Source organism: Elephantulus edwardii, unplaced genomic scaffold (assembly GCF_000299155.1).
Source record: "Elephantulus edwardii isolate Elephantulus edwardi_28Jun2011 unplaced genomic scaffold, EleEdw1.0 scaffold00036, whole genome shotgun sequence".
NCBI lineage: Eukaryota > Metazoa > Chordata > Mammalia > Macroscelidea > Macroscelididae > Elephantulus > Elephantulus edwardii.
The window spans coordinates 8,908,172-8,921,182 of record NW_006399786.1 but is presented as its reverse complement, the minus strand read 5'-3'; the positions used below and the strand labels follow the sequence as shown (position 1 = coordinate 8,921,182).

General features: G+C 36.8%; 1 protein-coding gene across 1 annotated transcript in view; it reads left to right on the top strand.

Moving 5' to 3' along the window:
- NAA16 (N(alpha)-acetyltransferase 16, NatA auxiliary subunit) overlaps positions 1–13,011 on the top strand; it is an 82,106-nt gene that overhangs the window by 34,471 nt on the left and 34,624 nt on the right. The window contains exon 8 of the mRNA XM_006884568.1: positions 4,957–5,052. Coding sequence (XP_006884630.1) covers positions 4,957–5,052 — 96 coding nt within the window. The remainder of the gene's footprint in view (positions 1–4,956; positions 5,053–13,011) is intronic.

Below are 13,011 nucleotides of genomic sequence, written 5' to 3'. Positions count from 1 at the left end.
CGTTTACAGAGACTTAGGATTTCCAGTCATTCATTGTTGAATATTGGGTATTTTTTAAAAGTGTTAAATTTTTAAAGATAGTTTAAGTTCCTTGACCCTGATAAACTGTTAAAAATTTAGACTAATGGGGGAGAAAATGATCATAAGGTGAATAATTAGGATATTCTTCAAAACATTATTATTTTTTAAAAAATTAAAGATCTGTTATCTTCAACCTCAAATCATAAGAATTAGATTAAAGATATTATTAAAAGTATTAGTCCCAGTAAGAAAATTATTTTTTCATTTAAAACCAGGATAATTTGTATAGAGGAAAAATACTCCATAGTTTTGCTTGAAATTGGATAACTTTGATCATTATCAGAAATCTAATTTATTGACCTAAATTTTCCCTAGCATTTTATAATAAAAAGTTAAGATAAGCACTAATAATAAGTTACAGTTTGAGAATGTTAAAGCTTAAATCTTTAAATTACAAAGAATGGTAAGTGGTAATTACTCATATTCTTTTATAGTTCTGTGAGATACGATAAAAGCTTCTCTGTTGTATTTTAATAACTTAGAAATGAAGATATATTTCTTCTTGTCTTTAACATTTAATATCACAGACTGCTAAAATTTTATTTACTTGAATGAAAAAATGGCAACATTTAAAATATTAGGTCACAGTTCAGGCAGTCCTTGGATTATGAACACCCGACTTCTAGGCAACTCCTGTTGATCCTGCCATGACAGACAAAGTGAAATAGGAGTAGATTGGGATTTTTACATTTGGGTGGTTCATCATGGTGACTGGAGTAGGAAAAATTATGAATTGAAGCTTTGAAGTGAGCAATTCCAAAGAGAAGTAGTTAGCGCTTTCAGGAGCCTGATATGTGAGACTGGATATATGTAATGTTACCACTGAAAAGGCTCTAATTCATAGGGAATCTGTTGCATATATAACAGATCGAAACTCAGTTTAATCCAGTGCTGTCCCATAATGTCTGCTGTGCATAAAACCATAAAAACTCTTCTTGGGCTGGTATTATGGTACTATCGTACTCTGCCAGTTCATTTCCTTGTGAGTCTTCCTTTCCATTGTTGACCCTACATACATTTCGTAGCATAGACTTGAACTGACCCATAATAAAAAAAACCACAAAAAACCCAACAAATAACTTCATCACAGGTCTGTCATGGCCTTGAGAGCCTTTTCTTGCACAAAAGTGAAAGATTGAGTAATAACATTATATAATAGTTCTGACTGACTTACAAATTCTTAAAGACATATTTAAGAATATATCTAGTGTTTAACCTAGGAAACTGTATAATCTGTTTGAGAAACAGAAAAACCAAGCCTTAAGATCAAAAGTGTGATTGATATAGTTATGATTTTCCTTTAAGCTGCTGACACTGCAATTCATAACAAAGGTATTTCTTTTTTTAGAAAAATGAATGTAGTATATTCCATATGTCAGTATCCTTGGCTATTGTAAGATTCATTGTGAAACTAATTATACTACACTATCTCTTTGATTTCATACCACCTGAATTTCAGAATCATCTCAGGAACAGGTTTGAGGCCTTGAACACTAATGAGCAAAGACCAGATGAGTTATGGGAGGATGTCAAAGATATCATTCCGGAAGAGTGTAAACAGTCATTACAAAGACAGAAGAGGAAGAAAAGACCAAAATGGATGTCAGAAGAAACTCTGAAGATTGCACTGGAGCGTAGAGAAGCCAAAGCACAAGGAAGAATTCAAGATACTAAAGAGCTGAACAGAAGATTCCAAAAGGCTGCTCGGAATGACAAAGCAAAATACTACAATGAAATGTGCGAGGAGCTAGAGTCAGAAAATCAAAAGGGCTGAACTCGCTCAGCATTTCTTAAGCTCAAGGAACTGAAGAACAGATTCAAACCTAGAGTTGCTGTAATCAAGGATGCTTTAGGCAGAATATTAAATGATCCAGAAAGTATTAAAAGAAGATGGAAGGAATATACTGAGTCATTATATAGAAAGGAATTGGCAGATACAGAGGAATTTAAAGAAATAACATATGAGCAAGAGCCTATGGTGATGAAGGAAGAAGTTCAAGCTGCTTTGAAGGAAATAGCAAAAAATAAGGCCCCAGGAATAGATGGTATACCAATTGAAGTATTTCAGATAACAGATGTTGCCCTGGATGTGCTCACCAAGTTGTGCCAAAAAATCTGGAGAACAGCCACTTGGCCAACTGACTGGAAGAGATCTATATTTGTTCCCATTCCAAAGAAAGGTGACCCATCTGAGTGTGGAAACTACAGAACAGTGTCATTGATTTCACATGCAAGCAAGATTCTACTGAAGATCATCCAAAAACGATTAGAACAGCACATCAGCAGAGAATTGCCGGAAGTCCAGGCTGGGTTTAGAAGGGCTCGTGGTACTAGGGATATTGTTGCTGATGTTAGATGGATCTGGCTGAAAGCAGAGAATACCAGAAGAATGTCTATCTGTGTTTCATTGATTATGCAAAGGCATTTGACTGTGTGGATCATAACAAACTGTGGCTGACTCTGAGAAGAATGGGAATCCCAGAACATTTAATTGTGCTAATGCGAAACCTATATTTGGACCAAGAGGCAGTAGTCAGAACAGAGCAGGGTAACACTGCATGGTTCAAAATTGGGAAGGGTGTACGCCAGGGATGCATCCTGTCTCCATACCTTTTCAACATGTATGCAGAGAAGATTATCCGAGAGGCTGGGCTCTATGAGGAGAATTGTGGCATCAGGATTGGTGGAAGATATATTAATAATCTCCGTTATGCATATGACACAACCCTGCTTGCTGAAACTGAGAAGGACCTCATGCACTTGCTGGGAAGGGTCAAGGACTGCAGCCTTCAGTATGGACTGAGGCTCAATGTCAAGAAGCAAAGATTCTTGCCACTGGACCAATTGGCAGCGTCAGGATGGATGACGAAGAGATTGAGAGTGTTCACAGCTTCGGTTTGCTCGGCTCCACAGTCAACACTCTTGGCACCAGCAGTCAGGAAATCAAAAAGCGTATCGCGATGGGAAAGTCTGCTGTTAGGGACCTCTCTAAGGTACTCAGGAGCAACAGTGTCTCTCTGGAGACTAAGGTGCGCGTGATACAGGCCATGGTATTTGCAGTCGCTTGTTAATGCATCAGAGAGTTGGACAGTGACTAGGGAGGACAGAAGGAGAGTGGATGCTTTTGAGCTGTGGTGCTGGAGAAGGGTACTGAATGTACCATGGACTGCCAGGAGAACAAACAGATTCATCTTGGAGAGGATTAAACCAGGCTACTCCTTGGAGGCAAGGATTCTGGGGCTTCGTCTGACATACTTTGGACATGTTGCCAGGAGGGACGGGTCCTTGAGAGGGACATCATGCTTGGGAGGGTGGAGGGACAGCGCAGGAGGGGAAGACCCTCTATGAGATGGATTGATTTGGTGACTGGGGTAATCGGGATGGGTGTGTCAGAGGCGGTGCGGTTGGCGCAGGATAGAGCAGGGTTTAGGGCTGTTGTGCATAGGGTCGCTATGAGTCGGAAACGACTCGACGGCACATAACAACAACAACAACATCTCTTTAGGACCTTTTAGGACCGTTTTTTTTCCTCCAGGGTAAGTTCTGGAGCTCCAATTTTGACCTCACATAGGGCATTCAAATGATTTGGTTTTGTCGTAAGGTCATTTTAACTACTTTTATAGGATTTATTGTCTCTTGGGTAGTAGAGAATTTTCTTTTTTTAAATAACAGGTTGTTATTCTCTCAGATCTGATTTTTATTTTTAATATTATACAGCAACCATCATGTAAATTTTAAGGTTTATTAATGAAGTCTCCAAATTTTAACATATTGTGAAAATTAATTTTCACATATCTCCGTTTTTCAAATCCAAGCACACTGGAGCTCTAAAACTTATTACTAGAGGACAGAAAGGGTCTAAACAAAACAAAACTTTAACTCTTAAAGTAACAGTATTTATAAGCTTTCAACTAAGTGCTACATTTCCCTTGGAAATGGATTCTTGGCACACAAGGAGTTATTCTTTTATTTGAATATTAATGAAAATCCATTTAAAACTTGGAGTTTAACTTTAAAATTCTGTAATTTTAATTGCTCATATAAAATAGTATGTGCAATATATTTGGAAATTATGGAGGACATTTCATTAGATAGCACATGCAGTATTATGCAGAAATTATGCTAGATATTTCTTCAGACTAATGAACTAGAGCCTGGACTTATCTCTGCAAATTATTGTTGTATGGTAGCACAGTACTTTTATACATGCTTTCTGTGTACTATAAGTTGACCTTGAGAGGATAGATACAGCTTTCTAATGGATATATCCTGAGAGGATAGATACAGCTTTCTAATGGATATATCCTGTCATAAAATTTGAGTGAAATACTTGCTACTTAACTTGCTACTATAAATGATCTGGAGTAAGTTCATTATAGTGAATTTTCAGTGGAGATTTTTAATTGCCAAAATGACCTTAGACATTTAGTTCATCTTTTAAATACAAAATATTGCTTTTGTGATCTTTGTGTGTTGCTTCTTGGAGCCAGTCATTTTGTGAAGTTACATATAAGATTTCTTTGCTCTAGAATTTCCAAGTTTATTAAGAATCATTTTCCTACTTTTACAAAGGTTTGTTTTCTTTCTGGTTATGTGCTAGAAGAAAATTGCAGTATGTCTTGAGTCTGCGTTTTGTGTGTGCGTTTGTCTTAAGTTGGATGAAGAATTTGTAGAAATGAAAGACTTTATTTGAAGGCTAGTTAATAAAGATGATTTACTCATGGTATTTTACCATCACAGAAATTTTCAATGTCATTCTTGTAATAATTGAGCAGTTTTTATAATAAGCTTGTTCTTTATAATTTAATTTTTAATATATTAGCATTTTTCCTCAGTTTGATATTATATATAGTAACACATATTTATTGCTAATAGGCACTTTAGAAGAGAGGCTTCAAATTTATGAAGAAATAAGTAAGCAGAATCCCAGAGCAATCTCACCTAGAAGATTACCTCTGAATTTTGCCCTAGGTAAGATTAAGGTAACTTTTATTACACTTTAAATTTATTTGTTGAAATTCTCAGTGTCATTAATATTTTTAAAGTTTATTTTTGTGTAGAATTTTCATCCTTGCCAATGTTGAGGGTGGAAGTGATTGGTTAGTGATTTTATTATGAATATGTTGATAAGAGTATTATGCTTCTTCACTATATAGATATATGTTGTCACACCCTTCAGTGTTTGAGTTTTGAGTTTCAGAAATTATAAAATTGTCTTTATTCTATTACTTTAAAAAAGATATACATAGAAGGTAAGTTGTATACCCTAGAATTGGTTTTAAATTATATTTGAGTGGTAGTACTTATAATTTACAGTATAAATTAAAAAAAATAAGCTTTTTGTCCATAATAGTCTTCAAAATAAGGAACATCATCATTCCTTTGGAAGGTTCTTGTCTCAGAATTAACCACTTTACTGAGTTTTATTTTTTTATCAAGCTTTTCTTTACAGAACTTCATGCATTTTATATCTGTAAGAAGAAAACAGCTGTTTTTGTGCTTTATGTAAATTGGTTCACTATAGAACGCTTTCTGTGATTTGCTGTTATCCCACAGCAGTATATTCAAGACCTAGGTCCAAATTGTTAGATTTGGAACTCATTTACTTTTGGGCTAGATAGAAGGTAGAGATTATATTAACTCTTCAGACAGTTAACTTATTTGTTGATGATTTAATAGACTTTAAAAAAAAGGTTTCCTTTTTTTTTTGTATTTTTAATGCTTTAGTTTAAAGTGGAACTTGTGAATTTTCTTTTGCTATAATTCAGAATAGGTTGTGTTAACTGCCATCAAGTTGAGCACAACTCTTAATGACACTATGAACCAAAGACCTAATGCCCTTCTAGAACTATTGTTGTTTCTCAAGTTCTTAGAGTTTCCATAGGCATGTAGTTGAGGAAGTGGATGCCACTCCTGCTTCCAAACCTGTTTTATAATTGGGAGCTCAACTAAACACTGTCCACGTTGGGAAACCATTATGACATTTCACACCCTAGTGGCACAAGGTTCAGCATCACAGCAAACCCAGATTACCTCAGTACAACAATTTGACAAAGAGTGATGTACAAAGTAGAAGAATGTTCCTCCAAAATATAACACTAGTCTCACTTAGCACTGGTTAAATGTTGTCAGGTCGAATATGACTCATGGTGACCCTCTGAACAAAAGACCTGAACTCTGTCCTTTGTTAATTCTAATTAATATAATTTCTTTATGTTGATAGAGTTTATAAAGTTTCCAAAGGCATCTGGTGTAGGATGCCACTCCTTCCAGTAGGTCTGTTTTGGAGAGGTTGAAACCAAGTTTCTTTTTGGAGGCTAGGGTTTTGAAGCTCCGTCTCACATATGTTATGCATGGGACCAGGAGGGACTGATCCTTAGAGAGGAGGATCCTGGATGAGATGGATTGATATAGTAACTAGGGCACTGGGTGTCAGAGACTGGCTTAGGACAGGCAGGAAAGGCTTCAGAGCTGTTGTACATAGGATCACTATTAGTTACAGATGTGCATATAACAACGACAATGTTCCAGGGAGAGGGAGATTGTATTTTTCTAGTGAATGCTCATTTACAGTGGAAATGTTTGTTTAGCTGTATGAGCTGTAATTGTCTTTTTATAAAAACATTAACGGAAATAAAAATAGTTAATTGACTCTCTTAGAAGGTAAGTGATAATACCGCTTTAGCTTGGACTAAATAGTAAATATGAATTATTGTACAAAAATTCACTTTCACTAGCCATACCCACTGCCATTGAATTAGTGCCTATGGGCCATAGAATTACCTCTTGGGGATTTTCAGGGCTGTTAATTTTTGCAGAAGTGAACCACTGAACTGCCTGTCACATATTTGTCCCATAGAATCGCTGGTGTGTTTAAATTGTCAACTTTTCCACAATCAGCCAAGCACTTAATTGCTATGCCAGCATGGCTCTTCACTTTTCCCTAGTGCTTTTCATGTTCTTAGGTGACCGTGTTCTTCATATACTCTTTTGTTTTGGCTTTGTGAAGTACTTAAAGTAGAGTCTTATCTGGTATTTTCCAGGGAACAGCATGTCCAAGTGATAGTTGATAGACTTAACAGGCAAGGGGGAGATGCCCTCGGATGTTAGGTAGGGTTGGAAACAGTTAAATACAGCAGTCAGATTTCTTTGTTGTAGGACTTCTTGGAGTCTTTACGACATAGAAAGTGAAGTTTTCACATATATAACTATAGAGAGGAACATTTCTCTAATATATCTCATGGAAGATGTTTATGCTGACATTTCTTTTTTTTTTTTTTAGTTGACCCAGTGGCACCTAACAACAACATCATACAACTAGTAACAATGGGTGTCTCTAGGACTGTGAACTTTCTACATATTTTTTGCTTCTACTAACAGCCTTATCAATATATAATTCATACACTATAAAATTTACCTTGTATGACTTTTAGTATACTTAGAGTTGTACAACCCTTACCACTCAACAATTTAAAAAAATTTTTACAAAGTGTGTAATTTTGGTAAATGTGTTATATAAATTAGGTAGATTGTTAATTGTGCCTTTGTAGAAGTTCACTATTTGCCTGTCTAGGTATACTTTTAGGTGCAATAAGAAAGGCATCTCAACCTTTCCCAAAGCAAGAACTGTGATAGAATTTGAGAATGCAGAATAAAAATTTGGAAAATGGCTTGGCAATATCAAATATAGCAAAAGACCTAAGGAAACTCTCAACATCCCGAAGTGGTAGGTTCTGTGAATGTAATGTAGGGATAAAGTGGCTTTCCAAAATTACTGGTTTAAGTCATCATGCTTTTTATTCTTTGTTGAGTGTGGGTTAGTGAGAGGAAAAGAGATGATCACTCGCTCCCCTTGCTGTCAGGTAGACTCATAGAGATCCTCCAGGAAAGAGTAGATGGGCTCCGACTTCCAAGGCTGTTCGTGATTTGAAAGAAGGGATAGTCACACCTTTCTCCCCTTGAGTGGCTGGTAGGTTCAAAGCTCTGACCATTTGGTTAACAGCCAGATTTGTCACCAGGACTTACTAAAGCCCTACTTTAAAAATGCTAATGAAATTTTGCTTTATTTAGAATAGGTTTTGACTGAATCAGAAATGGCTTGATATTGCTGTTTATTTGATTAGTTCAACAGTGGTTAGCAAGAGGAACATCAGTTTCCGTGTGACTCTACAGAAGAGTTAAGCTTAGCATCTCTGGAATTAGATAGCCTATTTTGTGAGATGTAATGTTAAACAAGTACATAATGATAAATGCTCTGTTTCTTAAGGTTTTTGGAATACTGAAAACTCATTGCTACTGAGTCAGAATCAACTCATAGCTGACCTTTTATTTATTGAGTTTTCAAATGACACGAGAGAAGATGGCCCATCCTTCTCCTGGGGAGCTGCTGGTTGAGTTGGAACTGCTGGAGAGTCGGTACCTTTGGGCTAGCAGCTCATAAGGACTGTGCCACCAGTGTTCCCTATGGACTACTAATGTATTCTCTAGAAACAATTAGAAAGAATGGAGAGTTTGTTTTTGTCGAAGGATTTTCCTTTTACCTAAAGAAAAAGATTATGAAATGGATTCTAGATAGTAGTCATGAGATAAGGTATGTGACTAAAACAGTAGAGTAGCTTCATATGGTTTCTTTAATTTAGATTCATACAAGTCTAAATTGAAAGATTTAAAAAGAGTTTATGAATGAAATTTTCCTCCTGACACCAAGTTCACAGTCCTAGAGACACCCATTGTTACTAGTTGTATGATGTTGTTGTTGTTAGGTGCCATTGGGTCAACTATGATTCATAGTGACCCTGTGAAGATCAGATCTGAACCTTGTCCTACCCTGCACCATCCTCACTGTCTCTGCCATGTGTGAGTCTCTTGCTGCAGTCAGTGTGTCAATCCATCTTGAGTCTCTCTCTCTGACCTTGCACCTTTCACAGCTTGATGTCTTTTTCGAAGGTCTAGTCTCTCCTGACGACATGTCTAAAGTATATGAGAGATCGTTTCAGCGTCTTTGCCTATACCCTGGATGCCCTTCCTTCAGCACACACTTGTTCATTATTTTGGAATATTCAGTACTCTTTGCCAACATCACAATTCAAGGTCACCAGTTCTTCTCTCATCCTTATTTGTTGTCCAGTTTTCAGATGCATACAACACATTTGAAAATACCATGGCTTACCAGGGACACTTTTTTCTTTAAATTGACATCATTGCTTTTTAGGACTTTAGAGAAAGGACCTTGACAACAGATTTTCCCCAGTATAGTATGTCTTTTCATTTCTTGACTGCTGCTGCTAAGGGTGTTGATTGTGAATCCAAGTAAAATGGAATCATTGACAACTTTAGTCTTTTTTCCATCTTTCATGATGTTTGGCTGTTGGTCCAGTGGTGAGGAGTTTTAATTGATTTTCATGTAATCATGCATATGCATTTCATTTTATAACATTAACTGTAATTGATCATTGTCATTTAGCACATCAGATTCTCTCCGTACCTTGCCTTTTCCTTCACTCTACCCATCCATCCACTAATCTCTGCCGACCTAGCATTTCCTCCCCCTCCATCTCCTTCTACTTTCCCTTCCTCATTTGATCAGTTAAGCTTGTCCTGTTCCAAATTGTTAATTACAGTACACTGTTGTCCATTTTCCATGTTGATCTTCCCTTCTCCTAATCTATTACAGAGTTCATTGTCTGTCATTGTATTTCTGGGCTTTCCAAACCCTCTTCCCACTATAACCATCCTGTTTTTAAAATAGAGGTCTTACACAGTACTCAAGGGCACTCTGGTGGCTTAGGGATAAAGAGTTGTGATGCCCTATCAAAGGCACATAGTTCAAATCCACTAGCTGTTCTGCAGGAGAAGATGGGCAGTCTCCTCTTAAGTGATATACTGCCTCTAAAGACCCACTGGAGGGTCAGCTACAGGTTATTTTTCACTCAATGATACATAACAAAAATACAGTATTTAAGGGAGCTCTGGTGGCTTAGTGGTAAGGGATTGCACTGCCCCCCTAAAGGCATGTTGTTAAAATCCCTTAGATAATCCACTGGGGAAAGATGGGTTGTCTCTTCCCATGCAATTTTTGCTCTCTAAAAACCTTTTGGAGGGCTTCCTGTGAGTTGGTTCCATCTCAGTAGTACATGATGTATATGTTCAATACTTTTCTCCAGCACCACAACTCAAAGGCATTGACTCTTTTTCTGTAATCCTTTGTTATCATCCAGGGACAGAGAAGAGACAGGGACACCCAGGATGGAGAAAAACAGAGTGTGATGCAGGAGGTGAACAAGACTAAAGCCCTGAACCAAGTTTTTCTGTAACTTTATTGAGAATCAACAGGAAATAAATCACAAAGAGAATTCTTTTGCAAATGAAGCTGACTTTTTCACTATTGTCAACCTTATGCTTATCTCAGGAAGGAAGTAGTTCACAAGACAGACTCTTTAACACTCAGTCTGGGGAGTTGGGGGGCGGCCCTAGCTGCTTCTTGTTGGCAGGAAGCAACTAATCTCTTATACTATATCGCAAGAGGAATTCCAGTTTGTATTTGTACTTTCTTCAATTTCTGATTAAACATTTGGTTTAACATTTTGTTTAATATTTGACACCCTACAATCCTTACCCATCATCTTGCTCTCAGCTGCATAGCAAGTCGTTGGGAAGACCATTGCCTGAATCAGGCATACCATAGTCTCTAGACATTTTTTCTTTTTAGCATTCTGGAGAGGTCCTTGACAGCAGATTTTCCCAGTGCAACACATCTTTTGATTTCCTGGCTGCTGGTGCTAGGGGTATTGATTGTGGATGTAAGATGAGATTGTTAGCAACTTCACTTTTTTTCTCCATCAGTCATTATCCTGCATATTGGCCCAGTGGTGAGGATTTTTGTTTTCTTGATGTTGAGTTGCCCTCTATATTGAAGGCTAATGTCCTTGATCTTTTGCAGCAAAAGCTTCAAGTTCTCTTCAGTTTCAGTGAGCAAAGTTATATAATCTGTATAACTCAGGTTATTGATAAATTTTCCTCCAATTCTTATGTCACATTCTTCTTCATAAAGTCCAGCCTCTTGCATAATCTGTTCCTCATATAGACTGAAAAGAAATGGAGAAAGGATACATTCCTGACACTCCTTTCTTGATTTTGATGTTTCCTTGCTTTGTTCGGATATCAGCTTCTTGATTGAGGTATAGGTTTTTGGCTCTTAAAAACTGATGCTACATTTTTGTTTTCGATTAAAAAAAATTATTCATTGTTGCACATTTTCTTCCTCTTACCCCCAGCACACCTGACAGTGCATCCCTTGTTCCAGATTGTTGTCGTACATATAATGCCTAACCATATGTTCCTTTTGGACAATTCTTCCTCTCATCAGTCCTACTGCAGTGTTCATTACTTATCTACTCTTTTCCCATTTTCTCTCCCCATCTGTCCTATTTTATAATAGTGATGTTAAGCAGTATTTATCTTCTGTGACTGAGAAATTTCACTCAGCATAATGTCTTCTAGACTCCCCCCATGCTGTGTGATGTTTTATGAGTTCATTGTTTTTCAGTGTTGCATAATTTTACATTGTGTTAATGTACCATAGTTTTTCTATCCATTCAGTTGTTCATGGGTTGATGCTACTTTTTTGGTAAGTGTTAGCCAATCAGGAAAATAATAAAATCAGGAGAAGTGTGGGTCAGTGTTGGAGAAAGGATCTCCATACCTATTAAATTTATATGCTAATAATTAGAAAAGTTGGGCTATATGACCCAGGAAGCTTTGCTGATGTCTGTAAGGGAATTGTGCTGAGATCCCAAAGGAAGCCCTCTCTGGTAATTTGAATCCACCATATGGGCATACTGTAGCATGATTTACAGCCTCAGAAAATCTTCTTGAGGGTCAGCTATGAGTCACTTCTGACTTGATAGGAAAGAACTTTTTGAGTTTGAGAGGACTTCAAGAAAGTGGAATGTAGTATCAGGATGGAAGAAAGACTCTTCAGCAACCTGTGTTATGTAAATGACACAATCTTGGCTTGCAAAAAAGTGTAAAGACTTGAAGCATTTACTGTAGAGGAAGCATTTACTGCATTTACTGTAGAGGAAGCATTTACTGTAGAAAACTACAGCCTTCAATATGGATTACGTGTCAGCATCAAGAAAACAAAAACCCTCACCATTGTATCAATGGGCGGCATCATGATAAAGCAAAGATTAAAGTTGTAAATTGCTTAATTTTACTTGGATTCACATTTAACACCCATGGTGGCTGCAATAAAGAAATCAAGAGACAAGTGCTTTGGGGAAAATCTATTGTCAAGGACTTCTTTAATGTGCTAATGAGCAAGGATGTCAGTTAACGACTAAGGTGTACTTGATCTGAACCATCATGTTCTCAATTGCTTCATGTGCTTCTGAAAGTTGGACAAGGAATTTTACAATAATAAGATAATTATTTATTTGATATGGCAAATAGGACATTTCTTATTTTACTTTTAATATTAAGCTGCCCCAGTATTCATTCTGATGTCTAACACCCATTATTTTGCTTACTGGAAATTTTATTCATAGAATGTTGAATTCCATGATACTTATATAAGAATTTTAAAAAGATCTCAAAACTGTTTTAATCACTCTTATATCCCCAGTTTCCAGAGCAGTGCCTTCACTTAGTAGTTGCTCCATATGTGCTTGTGGAATAACTGAGTGTAAAAAGAAATCATCTTGGGGGGAGGGATTGCATAACAATGAAAGAGTTTTCTTTCAAGGAGAAGAGTGAATTGAGGGGAGGGGTGGGCAGGGCGAAAAGTGCAACAATGAATGACTGGACATCCTAAGTCTCTGTAAACTTTCATTAAAATTAATTATAATCCACTCTGCAACCCTCATTGCATACTCCTACGATAAAAATAATGCCCTAAAATATAATACTTTTAGACTATTCTCTCCCCCA